At 35.9% G+C, this 17,551-nt stretch overlaps 1 protein-coding gene across 1 annotated transcript; it reads right to left on the bottom strand.

Moving 5' to 3' along the window:
• Positions 1-859: 859 nt before the first annotated feature.
• Positions 860-16,851, bottom strand: muc13b (mucin 13b, cell surface associated). The gene is made up of 13 exons (XM_048179507.1): positions 16,556-16,851; positions 14,287-14,361; positions 8,802-8,861; positions 6,830-6,949; positions 6,292-6,398; positions 6,077-6,132; positions 3,033-3,163; positions 2,790-2,921; positions 2,633-2,678; positions 2,167-2,204; positions 1,970-2,057; positions 1,677-1,872; positions 860-1,548 (listed from the first exon to the last, which is right to left on the bottom strand). The coding sequence occupies exons 1-13, from the start codon at positions 16,620-16,622 to the stop codon at positions 1,405-1,407; spliced, it is 1,260 nt and encodes a 419-aa protein (XP_048035464.1). The 5' UTR covers positions 16,623-16,851; the 3' UTR covers positions 860-1,404.
• Between the last annotated feature and the right edge of the window lie 700 nt (positions 16,852-17,551).

Genomic DNA, 17,551 nt, shown 5'->3' with positions numbered 1-17,551 from the left:
TCTTGCAAGTATCGTACATTTGAACACTAAACAGCGATTTAGTATTGATTTGTAAAACTTACCTTTGTCAGCAAAGGTGTTTTTATTACTGAAGAAACTGATGATTTTTTTCCAGATTGCCTTTGACTTTATCCTATAGCTCTATCAATAGTTCCACGTCCGGTTCAACTCTATCATTGCTCATTCTTACCTACGTATGTGTGTGACCTTCGTTGTATGTTATGTGTTAGTTTAGTTATGTGTTTGTGAGTTAGTTAATAAAGATTGTGCACAATACATGTTTGGTTCTGACTCCATCTGCTAATAAATTGCCTCTTATGTGATTTAGATCCTGACTACATGCTCTGAGTAGTACGGTACAAATAAGAATGTTATTTTTCCATAACCTGGAAATTAACACTTCTTAGAATGAATAAACAATCAACACTGAGTGTTCACTAGACGAACAGGTTAATTGATTGTAATATTAATCTTAATGTTGCTACATCCAGTTAATCCAATTAACGGATTTTTATATTCATAATTAATCATAATTAATAATCATAATGAGTTATGAATAATTATTAATATTTCCCCTTTGAGTTAATTTGCTACAAATGTCATACACTAACAGAGAATAAATTGATGGAAAAAGATGACAAATACCTCTGAAAATATTTAAAAAAAAATCAAATGCTTTATTAATTTCATGTTATAAATATAAAAAATTATACCTTTTTATTATATATTTTTAAATAATTAGTAATATAATACATCAATTGGCATAGTCATGGCATAATACATCAAATCTCATAGTTACAGTTAGAACAGTTAATCATCATTTCTCTTCTTGAATAAATTGGGTGTATTACTACTTGAATATGTCGAAAGAAACAATGATTTATTTAGATTTATTTTGTATACAGTACCTGAGTTCCAGCCCATGCATTAACAACACTAAAACCAAATAAAACCAAAAAATTTGTCAAAGACAAACATGAAAATATGTGACTTAAACATCCACTAAATTAAAAGCATTTGTGTGTTTTGAAAGTTATTGATTTTACGTTTTTAAGATGGTAAAGAAAATGAAATGTAGAATAGGAGCTGTTGTAAAAGCTTTACAGGAAAGATATTTTGTCCAAATACTTTTAAAGCAAAAGCTTAGATCAAGTGAAGCCCATGAACTGAACTTCATTAGCTGCTAATACAATAAAATGTAAATACAAAGGAAATCTGAATTCTGTTCCTGTGGTTAAAGAAAGATGTATATAAAAATGCAAAAAATGTTTGTAGTATTTGTATTTCATTTCATTAAACTTTGAATTTTAGTCAACACAGAAATAAAAAAAAGTAATTCAGTCCATATGAAGATGAAGAAAAATCAATCATCCCATTGCAGAGATTTGTCCTGATCAAGAGATGTTAATATCTGCGCATTCTGTCATCATCTTGCCGAAAGTATGGGTTTTGGACACCGCCATTTTCTATTCCTCTCCCACCGTAACCGGAGTACGCTGGGGGAACTTGACCCCTATAGCTCACATCCTCCTCGTAATCAGAGTAGCGCTACAAAAACACAAATAATGATTTTAAACACTTGCAGATTCATTATTAATAAAGGAGATTTTATCACTTGGACCAAACAGACATAAACTTCTATATGTTATTGAGTAGTGTTTTAGCTGTGGTTTTACCGCTTTGCTCTCTGGGCGATCTCTGGTCACCAGTGCCTGATTGCTCCCACTATTGGTCATCTCCAGATTATTAGACTTCCAGCTGGCATCAGGGTTGGCCCGAGGAATCCTGGGAACCCCTGTAGGTTTATGTAATTCCATATTGCCATAACTTGAGCTAAAGTCTTCCTTGGGTGAAGAGCTTTCCTTTTGCTTCCTACAATTGTGAATGGATGCACAGACAAAAATGAGTGTGTTACATCAGAAGAATGGTTATGTAAATGAGCACTGGAGAATGTGTTCTTGACCCTCACCTGCAACTTACAACTATCAGTGCCACAATAAAGATGATCAGAAATGCACCCAAAACAGTGGAGACCACGACCACAACCAAAAGATTTGCTGTAATGAAAATTTGCATTGCATACAGATGAATATATATTCCTTGAAAGGAGCTGAACGTAACAGAGAAATGCAGCTCGTTTCAGATGATGGAGGAGGAATGACTTACGATCACTGCAGTTGAACCCAGCAAATCCAAATGGACACCTACAATTAGCAAAACATCTCTGATACTGTACAACCACAACACCCATAACAATATTTATATTACATTATATTACTTTATGTTTTTTTTACATATAGTTTTACACAGTAAACAGTAAATACAGGCAGCTGTTTCCTTAGGAAGCTCTTTCTCCCTGATCTGTTACATAAAAATTAGTTTACTGGTCCAATCTTATGTATTCTGGATGATTTAGTTATATTAAAATAATATGTAATAAAACCTGTTAATATAGATGTTACAAATATCTCACTTAAATTCATAGGGAATGGAACAAGATTTTCTTGATTGGGCCTAATGAATACGCTATAGAGGATTAATGGATTTTTTTTATGATATAATATGAAATGTTTCTAATAAGACTTTTATTTTTTATATACAATCATGAAAATTACATAATGCAGGTGCCTACATTTCACAATCTTCTGTGCCAACCGCCCTTTGCCCATTAGGACAAGCTGTAAGCATATGAGAGTACGATAGTAAAATGATGAGAAACAGTATGAATATTTTCAAGTTGTGTATACATAACATTCAGGAAACAAAGATAAATGTTTCAAGATACTTACCAAGGCAGACCTGATGTGTGGATTGTGACTTAATGTACCCTTCCTTGCAAGTGCAACTTGCAACACCACTAACCTGTTCATTACAGGTTGTGGTGACTCTGTCACAAGATTCAAGATTACACACAGTCTTTTCTGTGAATTGAGTAAAAGGTTAAATTTACTTATGTATGCTTCTTTACAATCCTTATAAACCATTCAAAATTCTTGCTTGAAACAAAAAGTGAAAAGAAGCTTTATACATACTTTCGAATCCAGTGGCACCTACTATATCGCCTTCTTCAATTGCTTTCTCAATCTGATTTTGAACATTTTCTGTTGTGGCATCGGATTTCAAGTCATAGAAATTATGCACTTCTGCAATTATACTGCCTTCACTGTAGGGGTGGATGCAAGAAAATTATGATAAAAAACATGCATGCAACCCTTTTTAAAAAAGCTTGTGTGGATGCATTGCTAGCAGTTTTCAACTGGTTAGCTTTTAGCTAGCTGCCATATCAAAGTTACTCTACTTCAGATCATAATGCTAAGATCAAATGTGGTAGGGTGAATTCAGGTAGTGTAATGACAGAGACGAATCAGACACAATTATTTGTCATATTTAACCCATAATATTTAAAACTCACTCACAGGCCTGCGGGACCCTCCCCCATGGACCAGCCTGTGCAAGGGCCTCAGTTACCATGGACATCAGATAAGGCTGATTTTTTTTTACCCGCAAATATGCACAAGCTGCCCTGAACGAGGCAGCCACATGGGAAAGCAGTGGCCATAGTCCTCAAAACAGACTATCCTGTATTAATTTATAGACAAACTGTTCTATAACTGAACATGCATCCCAGGACATTTTTATAACTGTCTTGCAAACTGTTGTTTGTATGATATCTGTTTTATGCATATTTTATGATAAGAACCAATGGTTCATGTAAATCAACCTATACCAAGTTTGGTGTCTACAAGTTTGTATTCTGAAGATTTAAATGATTATGTATATGATATATTGATACCTGTACAACATATTAGTATTACAATAATCTTTAATAGTTTCTTCAAAACAAAGTTTATATGCAGATGCCCTGCAAGAAATGCAAGGTCTCGTTAAAAACCCACAGAGGAATTTTGCTGCTCAGAAATCCTAGCCATCTCATTGGTTAGGACCCATGTGATTTTGCCAAGTAAGACATGTTCCTGGATCAACATATTTTATATTTATTTATATCAACATATTTTGTAACATTCCTGTCCGAAAATACTATCCCTACCCCTAAACCTAATACTGCCCATAAATTATCCCTAAAATCAGAGGGGAAAGATATGTGAATAACACTGATGTAGAAGCACCTAACCCTGGTTGCAAGCCTAAACTTGACATAAATGGTAAACTTGTCCCTCAAATCTGATTGGTTGAATGTTGATCCAGGATCAACAAAGATGTTGATCCAGGAACATGTTGTACTTGGTGAAATCACGTTCACCATGTATGTATGTGTTCGTTAGTTTAGTTATGTGTTTGAGATTTAGTTAATAAAACTTGCCTCAAAGGCACCCATCACTGGTTTAAACCATTTGTGTGTGTGGGTGTTTGTTTTTATTATTTAGATTTTATTCCTCCCCTATTCTATTATTTTAGTTTATCTCTTTGAATTTAATTAAACTTGAAATTTAATGAAATCAATTTGTTTATTTACCTTTCCTTTTTTGATTCATAGATCCATAAGGAAATTCTAATTTCATTTTTATTTTGACTTTATTCCTCTTTTATTTTATTTTATTTTTTTGTTTGTTTCATTATATTTCATTTCATTCACTTACTTTTGTTTAAGCCGTAATATCTCTATTCAGCCAAGTTGGATTTAATTAAGTTTGAAATTTAATTAAATCAATTTGTGTATTTACCTGTCCTTTTAGTTCCCTAGAGCTAAAAGGCCCTTCTAATTTTACCCTATTTTAGTTATTTTACCATCACCATCTTCCCTCTCTGTATGATTACAGTAGTTCTAGCAACTGTTGTTTCCTTAATGAGGTATAATGAGTTATAGGTTATTGACATCCTAATTCCCATCTCTTCGCTACCCCTCCTTACTCCTTAGAGCCAGGCCAAGTACATGAAGTACGGCCATCGTAATATGCACAGGCCCAGAAAGGACTAGAAACACTTCCCATTGTTTCTTCTTCTTTTGACCTTGAGGTGTTTAGTTTTTCTCTATTAGCCTAGCAAATAGTCTAAGCCTAGGTCTATGAGTTTTACAGCAGCAATTACTTGAACAAGTGACCCCTGCGTAGCCATACATGTATATCCTAGCAAAACTAAATAGGTAAAACCCTCTATCCCCCCTTCCCCTTCTTTTACTGAAAAATGCTGATGTGAAGATGATGCTGTGCTAAGCTTCTAAGGAACCCCAAGCTTGTGCCAGGCTTTGGCCTTGTCCTTCCATTCACCAAATATCCTCTGAATCCAACTGGTTCCCTCTCATCAAGACAACATCAGCAAAGATCAACTGGAGCCTCAACAAATTGCATCAGGACAGTTCAAGTTAAATGGGCTAAACATGCAAGTATCAAACTTAGTCTCAATATTTGATACATTAAGTATCCTTACACCCTTTAAAAATGTTTTTTAGAACTAAAAAAGTTTTGTTAGAACTTTTCAAACAATGCAATAACTTCTTGGTTTCCTGTATTCTGCTTTGGCTCCCTCTTTCCCTTGGTAAACTGTATGCATGTATATGTGTAAATGTTAGAGTAGTTTTAAGTGTAGTCTAGTTTTTAGTCTAGTTAATAAAGTCTTGTTCATGTCACACGTAAAGTTGTCTGTATTTCATGCTCATATTGGAGTCCCTAATCTTGCAGATCCTGACTACATGCTCTGAGTAGTACTATACAATAAGAATGTTATTTCCCATAACCTGGAAATTAACATTTCTTAGAATTAATAAACAATTAACAGAGTGTTCATTGGCCAAACAGGTTAATTGATTGTAAAATTAATTTTATTACATTAAGTTAATTTTATTAACTGATTCAAATATTTATAATTTATTTTAACTAGTTATTATTAATTATTCATATTTCTTTTGAGCTAATTTACTACAGAAGATTGAAACACATTTTCCAAGTCATCTTAATGGCAAAAAGTGTCCCAATCACCCTGAATTCACCCTAACTATTTGAAACATATATTCCTCAATGAATAAAAGAAAACTAAAAGCTGACTGTGGTTTGTAAACAGCTGTAACATCCACAGGTTCATGTTTCAAGGAAAGACTAGCATTTTAACATGTGGTACTCACCTCAGACTCAAAACAACAGAATGTAAGTATCCATCCTTTTTAAGGACGTTGCTGAGCTGAATTTGGATTGAGAATATAGAAAGCAACATTGTTTGATATCAACTGTTACCCATTTACAACCATTTATTTATATCACTCATCTATTACTAAACAGGAAAAATTGATAATCTTTAAAGTGACATGCTGAATACCCAGAAGGAAATTCAGTCTCTTACCATTTCCTCAATTTTGTTTGCTGTGTCTCTAAACTTCTTAGACGTCTTGTCATTCATTTCAGGCTCAAAAGTTTCAGAAAATTTTAAATTACCAGGGAAGACCTTTGCTGCAATTGATAAAAATAGAATATAATTTTAATGTGTTTATAGAGATAAATGTATAAAATATATGAATGTGTTTATTGATTCCAAATGCATAGTGGCAGAGCAAGCAAGGTAGTTGTTGTACTTGAATTGTTATATTCTCAGGTCACATGATAGCAGATTCAATCAATGCATTCACCGCACTCTCCAAGCTAATGTGGTGCTAAGACTTATCTCTTAAATACATCAATGCACAAAGTCTGTGCTCTAAAATAAATTTTATTGTCTAAAACAGGAGATACAAAGAACAAACGTTTTAGCTGCTCTGCCTTCATCAGTGTCACTAATAATTTACAATAATTTAAGCATAATTTCTATAACAAGGCTGCCTGTTTTATTCATATTGTTGTGTCACACATTTGCACAGATGTAATCAAAAGTGAACTAGTCATACTTTGAATACAGCCATTTGTATTACTGTAAAGCAGCCCAGGCCGGCAGATGCAAACAAATGAGTCTTCGAACCGCTCCTCACATCTGCTGTCTCCAATACAAGGACTGGAAGCACAGGGACCTTAAAATGGAATAAAGAATATGGTTATTCTAAAAGGACATCAATACACTGAATTAAAATGATGTTTTTATTGTCCTCAAAACTCAAAACTCATAAGACACTCATAAGACACTTAAACTCTAAATAAAGATAAATGATAAAGAGGTCCGACATTTTGTATTCTGGAAATAAGCCCAAAGAAACAATCTGTGACTGCCCAAATTTCTGTATTCAAAGTACCAGTGGTCGTCTCCTTAGTATCTGTGGGAAAAGATTTTATGTTAGGGGAGGTTGCAGAAAGACCATAATTAACTCCAACAGGGTAATCACAGCATGGGATAGAGAGAGGGGGGGATGAGATCGGCAAAGGACCTTAAGCTGGGAATTGACCTCATGCAGTTTCGCAATATATATGTTGAAGTGCTGCCCACAAGGATATCGGCTCAGAAGAATATAGTCTTATATCACCCTGAAGGGGTTTGTTTTGTGATAATGACCAGATGACTGTAGGCACATTGTCTCACTTATTATGTGATAGGCCTAGAACAAGATGAACACTACAACACTATTACTGTAATGTTAATAATGAAGTCCTCCAAGGTAATTTTCACTATAATTGGTAACTGTGACGCAAGATTATACCAGTTGCCTTTGTATGAAACAAGAGAAAGTGAGTCTGCAGTGTGATAAAAGACACACAAAAGTAGCACCGTTACAGTTACAGGAATGAGCAGACTGATATACACCATTGCCATGGACGACAGCGAATATTAAAGGATTAGTTCACTTTCAAATTAAAATTTCCTGATAATTTACTCACCCCCATGTCATCCAAGATGTTCATGTCTTTATTTCTTCAGTCAAAAAGAAATTAAGGTTTTTGATGAAAACATTCCAGGATTATTCTCCATATAGTGGACTGGATATAGTGGAGCCCAAACAGCTGAAGGTCAAAATTACAGCTTCAGTGCAGCTTCAAAGTGTTCTACATGATCCCAGATGAGGAATAAGGGTCTTATCTAGAGAAACCATCACTCATTTTCTTAAAATAAATAAATAAATTATAAAAGTTTTAATAATAAATGCTCATCTTGAACTAGCTCTCTTCTTCTTCTCTATTTGAATTCCAGCAGTGTAGACAATGCTAAGTGTATTACTGCCCTCCACAGGTCAAAGTTTGAACTAATTGTTATATACTTGCACTAGAATATTGTATATGACAATTTAGTTCAAACTTTGACCTGTGGAGGGCAGTAATAAACTTATCAGCATCTACACTGCTGGAATTCAAATAGAGAAGAAGAAGAGAGCTAGTTCAAGATGAGCATTTATGGTTAAAACGTATAAAAAAAATTTAAACAATTTAGAACAATTGGTTTCTCTAGATAAGACCCTTATTTCTATATCTGGGATCACTGTAAACTGTAATTTTGACCTTCAGCTGTTTGGGCTCCATTGAAGTCCACTATGTGGAGAAAAATCCTGGAAAGTTTTCATCAAAAACCTTAATTTCTTTTTGACCGAAGAAAGAAAGACATGAACATCTTGGATGACATGGGGGTGAGTAAAATATCAGGAAATTTTAATTAGAAAGTGAACTAATCCTTTAAGAAATATCAAACAGCTGAATGATGTGGTGGACCCATCAGTGATCCAAAGAGCTAAGATCAGTTTATGGTTTCTTTCTTATCAAACAGTAACAAGGACATTGTAGTGGAAAAAGTGAGAGAATTTGAACTGTCAGCACAGTACAAAAAGACAGAACTTTAATTTTTGGGTGAACTATCCCTTTAAGGATGACTTTTAAGGATTAATAGTTGTTATGTTGCATTTGGGCCCGCTGGCAAGTTTCAAGCTATGGAGATGGGAGTACCTTGTGTCGCAGTAGTTGTGGCAGCAGCAGTAGTTGTGTCTGTAGTAATTGTCTCAGGAGCTGTGGGGAAAGGATTTATGTTAGGGGAGGATGCTGAAAGACCACAATAAACTCCAACAGGGTGATCAGTCTTACATCAACCCGTTGAGGTTTGTTTAGTGATAATGACCAGATGACATAATATAAATAAATACATGGTTTTACCATACAAATCAATACTGATTTGAGTTGAAATAATTTTATACCTTTACCCACATTTTATTTTACAGCTTCCACTCAAACAAATAGTCAGTTTTAAAGCTGCTGTAGGGAGTTTTTAGAAAACGTTGACTTAGCCTGAAAATTTGAACAAGCACAACTCACAGGTCACTCCCCCTTGCTCTATGCTGCGCTACAGCCCTCCCTCCACAGCTCCTCCCCCATCACAACGGAGCCTGCCGTGAACGCGCAGGCTAGTAAGGCGGATAAACAGTTATGGCACATTCACTGGTAGGGTTGCCACCCGTCCCGTGAAATACGGAATCGTCCCGTATTTACAGGCAAAATGACGCGTCCCGTATCAAGTCAATACGGGACGCGATTTGTCCCGTATTTTACATAGGTCCACATTATGCAGCATCCCATGCAAATCATTGTGTGAAGACGTGTCCTATTCTGCCCCTGATTGGGTAATACTCGCTGCCATCGTTGGTTTGATTGGTTTGTTTCAGGTTCACGGGCCGTGAATCACGGCCAATCAGAGTCAGAGGAGGGCGGGACGCCGCCTCGCCGGTTCTTTTGTCAGAGAATCCATTTGAAACGATGGCGGAGGCAGGTCCAGATTTTTTTTTAACACCTCAATTTTTTTAATTGATAATGTTTCATATGCTGCCTAGTATTAAGAAATAATGTTAATAATGTACATTAATCATGTTATGGTATGATTTGTTTATTAAGGTTAAGTTGTACAGTCAGACACATAAGCATTACTTTAATAAGAGTTAAGAGAGATATATTTAATTAATCAAAATATAGTACCTATGTGAATAAAATAAACAACTATTTGTTATGCTTAACCAATTTAAATAATTGCATAATTTAATAGGCTACTATAGAATTAACAATAGACTATATAAAAAATGGAATAAATAAATACATAAATATATTTACTTACTAATAATAAAAATGTTGTTAAGTGTTTTACTTAAATAAGAAATGTTTGTAGATATTATGTCATTTAGGTGTGGTTTCACTGTTTGGATGGTGTTACTGCAAACAATGCCAACTATTTTAGCCAAAATCTTTGTTCACATCACTCTATAAAATTACTCGAGTTAATTAGCAATTTCTTATCCTATTCCCCTCTGGGTTACAGCAGCTGAGTTAACGCAGGTGTTGGCCTATGTTTATTATTGTCATAGCTGTGTATTCAATATGACCACTTAAGTTGTGATAGTGAGAGACTGATTGCATCTGTTCACACTGATTTCAATAGCAGATATCTTACTATAATGTCCATTGGTATCAATCTTAATATTTTTATGAAAACATGTTTTAAGTTCTGATATACCACCACTGGCACGTCATCGGGACCGTGGTCATCGTGGCCCCGAGGGGTGTGGCCCCCGCTGCGGCAGGCGTCCCTTATTTTTCTGTATTGAAGGTGGCAACCCTATTCACTGGTACAGACGAAACATCAACAATATGATTTACATTGACTATGGCCTGCCCATACTTTGACTACAAACTTGGTCCTCAAAACATTACGTATTTTGCAATACATGTAATGTAACTATATGACGTTGCACTATTTCTATAAGTAATAAAGAGCTAGTATGATAATATAACGGTAACTAACGTTACAGTATGCAAGTAATTATTCTATCGATATGTAATGCTAAATAAGGTTTGCTAGTACATTATTTCAGCAACATGACAAGCCAGTGAATTAGTAGGTTTCAATAGTTGCTTTAAACAGTGCGTGACATTTTATCTGTATGTTATGCGGCTAGAGTTTTTTTTTTTTTTTTTTTTTTTTTTCAGAGCGGTAATAGTTATTTATTTTTTATTTTTTTTAATGTTTAACAGAAGAAAAACAAACAAACAAAAAAACAATAACAACAACTGTCATCATCATATAACAATAAAATAATACGCCAGAGTCCAGTCTTTCAGTCCAGATTAAGTGCCAAGTCCTTAAACACATCCACTGTTCTCAAAGCCTTCAGGTTTTTAGAGAATTCAATAGAGTCAAAATACATTTTCATCTCATGTTTAAATCTTAAAAAAAGAGGTTTGCACTTTGAGAATTTACATTTATGAATGTGATACTTGGCTAACATTATGCGGCTAGAGTTTTGACACCGAGTCAATGGGCTCCGACGAGGAATTCACACCCACAGCGACTTCGAGGAGTCAACGGGCGGGGAGTAAGGGGAAGCCGTGGTGTGCGCGGAGCATCAGGCAGGGAACGGGCAGGCCTGTTTTGAAATTATCTTAGTTGTGTAGTTCTTAAAAAATGAAACAAATCAAGCAGGGATACTTTAGCCTGACGTGGTCATACTCAATTCTAGTTCGAATATGAGTCTGATACTGCTCCATTGGGCTTTGATTATGGGGGCGTATTTCAACCGATCCAGGAAAGACCTCAATTGGATAGACCTACAACCAATCAGAGATACAGAGTAAGTGACGTATGTTGAACGACGCATAGTTGTCAACAGAACTCTTCTTAGCGACCATCGGGGCCAGCTGATAAATCAAACTTTTGCCGAATCCCGTAGGAAGGACGGCAAAGACATCTTTCCCATCGACAAATGCCTTGATCGCGGTCCTCTGTTCCTCTTTTAAAATTAATGCGCTGTCGATATCTTCTATAACGGACGCGATGGCGGAATCTACACATCTCAGTTCTTCAACAACAGCCATCATTGTTGTAAACTAATTGACCTTTCGCAAGACTCGCCCCCCTTAGTTACTGTTGCTTTGTCCGACAAGCCGTGGCGCTGTCACGCCACACAGAGTGGAAAATACATCGCGGAGCAAAGCGGAAACTGACAACACGTCGGCAGACAAGACAGGACAGGTTACTTATGATATTAGACAGAGCCCCAGCTTTCAAACTGTGTAGTTAATAAAAAAATTCAAACAATAAAAACCGTTTTGTGGCTCTTTAATGTGTTGTGACCATGATCGTGACAGATTGCTGTAGCGCCTCAGCTCAAGAGGCTCGTTAACCGATCATCTCTTCCTACTAGTCCATTTATAGCATCAAATAAACATGAATGAACATGAGAATGAATGTTGTTTCAAACGCGGAAAGACGTCAATATGCACAGTTTTTCAAGTTTAACTCCACCGATGTTAAGGTGCGTTCACGTGGCCTCGTAATTCCTGTAGTTAAGAGATTCTAGCTTGTAAAAAGCGTTCACGTCCTCGTAGAGCTCGTAATTACAGCTTGTAAGCTGGGAGTTTTCTGAAAGCTCCCAGATATACCACGTGGCCGCGCTGTACCACCTGACAGCTGTAGATTCATTTAGGCGTTGACAGTGCTGTCATGGAAACGAATAATTCCCAGTTCAAGGACCAAAAGGACGTGAACAGCTCCGAATATAACGTCACGTGTTGTCATTTCAAGATTCCGGTAAATACGAGGTGACGTGAACGCAGCTTTAATCTTCTAACTCCTGACTGCTTTGTCGGACAAAATAGCGGATGCGGCGTTCTGATTGGTTAGATCGCTTGTCAATCAAACTCCCCAAGCGCTCTTTGATGACGTGGCTGATTACGTTTCTGGTGATAATCTGTCAATCATCGCCCTGACAATGTGATTGGTCCGAACAGTTTCTGTTCGGGCATAATTAAGCTGCGTTCACGTCACCTCGTATTTACCGGTATCTTGAAATGGCAACACGTGACGTTATATTCGGAGCTGTTCACGTCCTTTGACTGGGAATTAAGCGTTTCCATGGCACCACTATCAACGCCTAAATGAATCTACCGCGGTCAGGTGGTACAGCGGCCACGTGGTACATGTGGGAGCTTTCAGAAAACTCCCAGCTTACAAGCTGTAATTACGATCTCTACGAGGACGTGAACGCATTTTACAAGCTAGAATCTCGTAACTACAGGAATTACGAGGCCGCGTGAACGCACCTTTACTCCTCTACGGATCAAGTCCAGACCGAACTCCCCGACCTCAAAATGTTGTGGGCGGGGCTAAGTTCGGCTGGCATCCAGGCTAGGGATACTTACTTGTCAAGCAGAAATGTGGCTGACTCTGCATCGGTTTTTAATCCTTTCAGGACATGTAGCTCCCTCCACCTCGGAAAAGCTGCTCCGATATTTACCCTCGTTTTATTTCGGGCTCTATCTAATTCTTTCTTTTTGGCTTTTTTATCATCGTCATCTGTCGTTTTCCGTTTACCCGTCTTTATTTTATGAGCAGGTGCCACTCGAGGAATTGGCAGTTTGGATTGTTTGTCCGCCATAAGCAAAGCTGTGGCACACCGGTAATCTTGAATTTGAATGCCTGTACGTGCTCTGCGTGAGAGGAGTGTGATCAGCGCGCACGCGAGCTTGATTGACACTGCTAAGACACTCCTCCTGGCTCTGATTGGTTGTTTCTTACCGGGAGCGGTGTATTTCTGCAAATGGCAATAGGACCACTGGGAGGAGCCAGAGGAACTTGATTTTTTCACAGATTATCGGTCTCATATTCTACTGTCAGGACATAATGACAGATTTAACAAATATGTAAAAAATACTTTTTTACAAACGTTACCTACTGCAGCTTTAATGAACAAAACAACTGGCCTAAAACAAGATGAACAATACAACAATATTACAGTAATGTTAATAGTGAAGTCCTTCAAAGTAATTTTCACTATAATAGGCTTCATGCTGAATGTCACATGAAAAAAGGAAAACAGCTCTAATCACATCCACTTGTTAAAGAAAGTGTTAATGGCAGTATGAACTGATGGTGATATCTATGGTCTTTTAAGGTAATCAGCTATCCTAGCTAGTTATAGTTTTATTTAATTTTAATATCCAAAGGTTAGTAAGAAGAAAAAAAAATTAAAATCGAAAATTGAAAATTAAAATAAATAAAAAATTGTTTATGCTAATCTATTGTAGCTCCTCTGAAGTAATCTTGAGTAAAACAGCTCAACATTTAACAAAGCACATAAAAAAGACTTAGTCTGGAAGCGATGCAACTTGTTTTACTGAATACGAAAGTTTGTTGTGCATAACCCATATTGGTAACTGAGAAGCAAGATGGCAAAAGTTGCATTTGTACAAAGCAAGGGAAATATATGCCGTTGCATGGACAAGTCCACAGTAAATATTAAGAAATATTCAAAAATATCAACCATCAACACAGTAGTACAGAAAGACAGTATTTTAAATTTTGTGTGAACTATATCTTTAAGGGTGACTTCTTATGATTAAAATGTACTATGTAGGCCTGCAGTGGGGTTTCTGGTTATGCATATGAGAGTACCTGCTGATGTGGGGGTTGGGATTGGAGTATCTGTGGAATCACCACTTCCATCACCACTTCCATCATCACTTCCAACTGTGGTGGAAGACTGTATGTTAAGGGAGGCAGCAGAAAGACCATGCATGTACAAATATAAAACAATATACCCGAACTATTGCCAAAAGTCAAAAAGTATATGTAGAACAAGACACTGAAAGAAGAACATGAAATATGTAAACCTGGAAACAGTGAAAAACATTAGCATAACCATCTGCTACTCTTCTATCACAGCTGGGAAAATTCCCACTGCCAAATCCAGACACAAAATATCAAACACCACTTCTTTGTTTTCTTTTAATCAGTTTGTCTTCCATAGTCCATTCTCCTGATGAAACTATCCCATGTTTTCCATAGTATAACATTTCATGATAAGTGTATTTTGACAGACATTACAGACCAGTGCTGGAATCTTAACTGTGAACACAAAGACCATGAACCATGAACATGAGCTCCCCATAAATGTGTAAAGATATGACTCATTTTTAATTATCTTGAGGCATCTTTACACAGCAGACTTATGGCTGCTCTGTGCCTGCTCAAAATTCTGTGTAAAGACATAATGCTGCCAAAAAGCTAGAACAAACTATGCCTGCTCTGACCCACCTCAGTCCCTAGTGTCAAAGTATACAGTTGAAATTGCTGTGTAAAGCATTTATGCCACCTCTGAGCAGCATTTAAAAGTCTGTGTAAAGACACCTAAATGCCACTTCAGAAGCGCTTCTGTGCCACATTTGCAGTGTAAATTTGGCATTTGTTTTAACTTTAAACTTATTAAATATAAAAAAGCATATTGTTTTATCCATCCAGATCATTTGTTTTGAGGAGGGAGGCAGGCTGCTGTTTAAAAGTCTCTGAAATTTCAAGTCTTCACAGCATTTTTGTTTATCCATGAAGATTAGTTTTTTATTATTTGTATTTTAGGTTAAAGCCATATTTGCTTTAGTATAGGGTGTTGAAAAAGGGATGTGGTTTTTGCGTAAAACAATTAATCTGTTGCAGAATGTTTTTTTTTCTATTAGACAGTAAAATACACATTATAACAATTAAAATAAATATAATATATAATATATTAAATATATATTATATATTATATTTATTTTAAATACATAACATATAATTCATATATTATTACATTTACACTTCTTTCTCTATGATAAAATGCTTTTTAACATCATGGAAACTTCAAAATAGAGTCTATATTAAATATTATGCTTATAGTGAATGTGTATTTTTAATGCTTTTTGATTGTGTTCTTTAGGCTAGAAATATTCAACTTATTTGGAGTTAGTTAACCTTGAGCTACACTTCCTTGTAGATGGTAAATGGCAATGTGAACTTTGTTATCTTCATTATGAGGTCTGAGCTTATGAGTACTGACATTTTATTGCTTTTGAAGTCATTTTTATTGGATTTCAAAGATCAGCATCTACTGATATGACTAGACATGGTGTGATTAGCACCAAAAAACTTATACCATATTGTTTAGATTTTCTTTTGCATTTTTCTTCATATCTTCATATCTCCAAGTAACATCAATGATAACTTGATTCATCATCACATGATCATATTTACAGTGGCCCCAAAAGCAAACACATCACCACCCTATCCCTCACTGACAGCTTAGTTTAGTAAGGTTGGAAAAATAAAGAATTACATTTTAAGGCACACTGATCGAAAACTCAAATAAATGTTTTACCCAACTGGCCAGCCTATCTGCAGATAAATAACAGAAAATCCCAATGTTGATTTAGGATTATTAATTACTTGCAATGACAAAAGTTCTACTGTATTTCTATTGCTATATTTGTAGACCACCTTTAAACAAAAACTTTCAATCAATCTCAAAGTTGTCTGGTCATTAATATTTTCACCTAGATTAATATTTAATTAATAACCTGTCAAAATCCTTGAACTGAAATGACAAATCTTTCATGTTAACGTACACAAAATAATGAATAATTATTCAGTAATCATAAACTTAAGCCAAGAAGTCAAGGGAAAACATATGTCAGATTTATAAAACATTAACAACAGGACAACATTTACAGCAATAATAATCATTTAAAACATAGAAGCCAATTTGTAATCACGATTTAACAATCCAATAATACAGATAAAAAATATTCTACAACGACCTGTATAGGAAGTTCTACTTTTTTGTCCAATTAAATATAGCAGTCCCTCCAAATTTCTCTATTTCTATTTGTTATAGATACGAAAAAATACTCACGGACTTGTGTAGACACTAGTGCAATCAATAAGCCGAAGATCAGAAGTGTCTTCAGTGGTATATTCATTTTCAGATTTTACTCCCAGTGGCAGTGCAATAGCCTACGTCTGATAAACAAATAGGACACCGTAAAGAAATAAGCAGATCTTATGGTGACAAGTTGTCTGGCACTGCCCTCTGTTAAGTGATTAGGTGGTAGGTGGTGGCCCAGTTAAAACACCACGATCAAGGGGCAGCGCTTAAAGATCAATAATGACGTTGGTTGACGTTGACAGCAAAGCCTCGCCTCCTGGAAGAGTAATGTAGGCTTTGATCCAGGCCAGCTACAGGAAAGGGTGTGTTCGACTTGAAGAGGTGCTGTGCAGACAGATCAGTGAATGATATTAAAGGGTTAGTTCACCCAAAAATAAAAAAAATAATGTAATTTATTACTCACCCTCATGTCGTTACACACCTGTAAGACCTTTGTTCATCTTCGGAAAAGAAATGAAGATATTTTTGATTAAATCCAATGGCTTAGCGAGGCCTGCATAAACAGCAATGGTACTTCCTCTCTCAAGATCCATAAAAACATATTTAAATCAGTTCATGTGAGTATAGTGGTACTTTAATATTATAAAGTGATGAGAATATTTTTTGTGTGCCAAAAAAGCAAAATAATGACTTTTTAACAATATCTAGTGATGGTCGATTTCAAAACACTGCTTCATGAAGCTTCGGAGCTTTACGAATCAAATCAGTGGTTTGGAGTGCTGATGATTTCAGCAGTTTGGCGGTTTGATACGCGATCCGAATCACTGATTTGACTCAAATGATTCCTAATGCTCTGAAGAGGTATTTTGAAATCGGCCATCACTACATATTGTTAAAAAGTCGTTATTTTGGGTTGTTTTTGGTGCACAAAAAATATTCTCGTCGCTTTATAATATTAAGGTAGGACCACTGAACTCACATGAACTGATTTAAATATGTTTTTAGTACCTTTATGGATATTGA

The sequence above is a fragment of the Megalobrama amblycephala genome, unplaced genomic scaffold (assembly GCF_018812025.1).
Source record: "Megalobrama amblycephala isolate DHTTF-2021 unplaced genomic scaffold, ASM1881202v1 scaffold201, whole genome shotgun sequence".
NCBI lineage: Eukaryota > Metazoa > Chordata > Actinopteri > Cypriniformes > Xenocyprididae > Megalobrama > Megalobrama amblycephala.
This window is presented reverse-complemented; position numbering and strand designations above follow the sequence as displayed.

Excerpts from the sequence above, each read along its gene's own strand:
- muc13b (XM_048179507.1), bottom strand. The coding sequence starts at position 16,622 with ATGAATATACCACTGAAGACACTTCTGATCTTCGGCTTATTGATTGCA. Across the intron at positions 6,950-8,801 it reads CACAACTACTGCGACACAAG|GTCCCTGTGCTTCCAGTCCT; the intron begins GTACTCCCATCT and ends TTCCATTTTAAG. Across the intron at positions 2,058-2,166 it reads TGGGTTCAACTGCAGTGATC|CAAATCTTTTGGTTGTGGTC; the intron begins GTAAGTCATTCC and ends TTTTCATTACAG.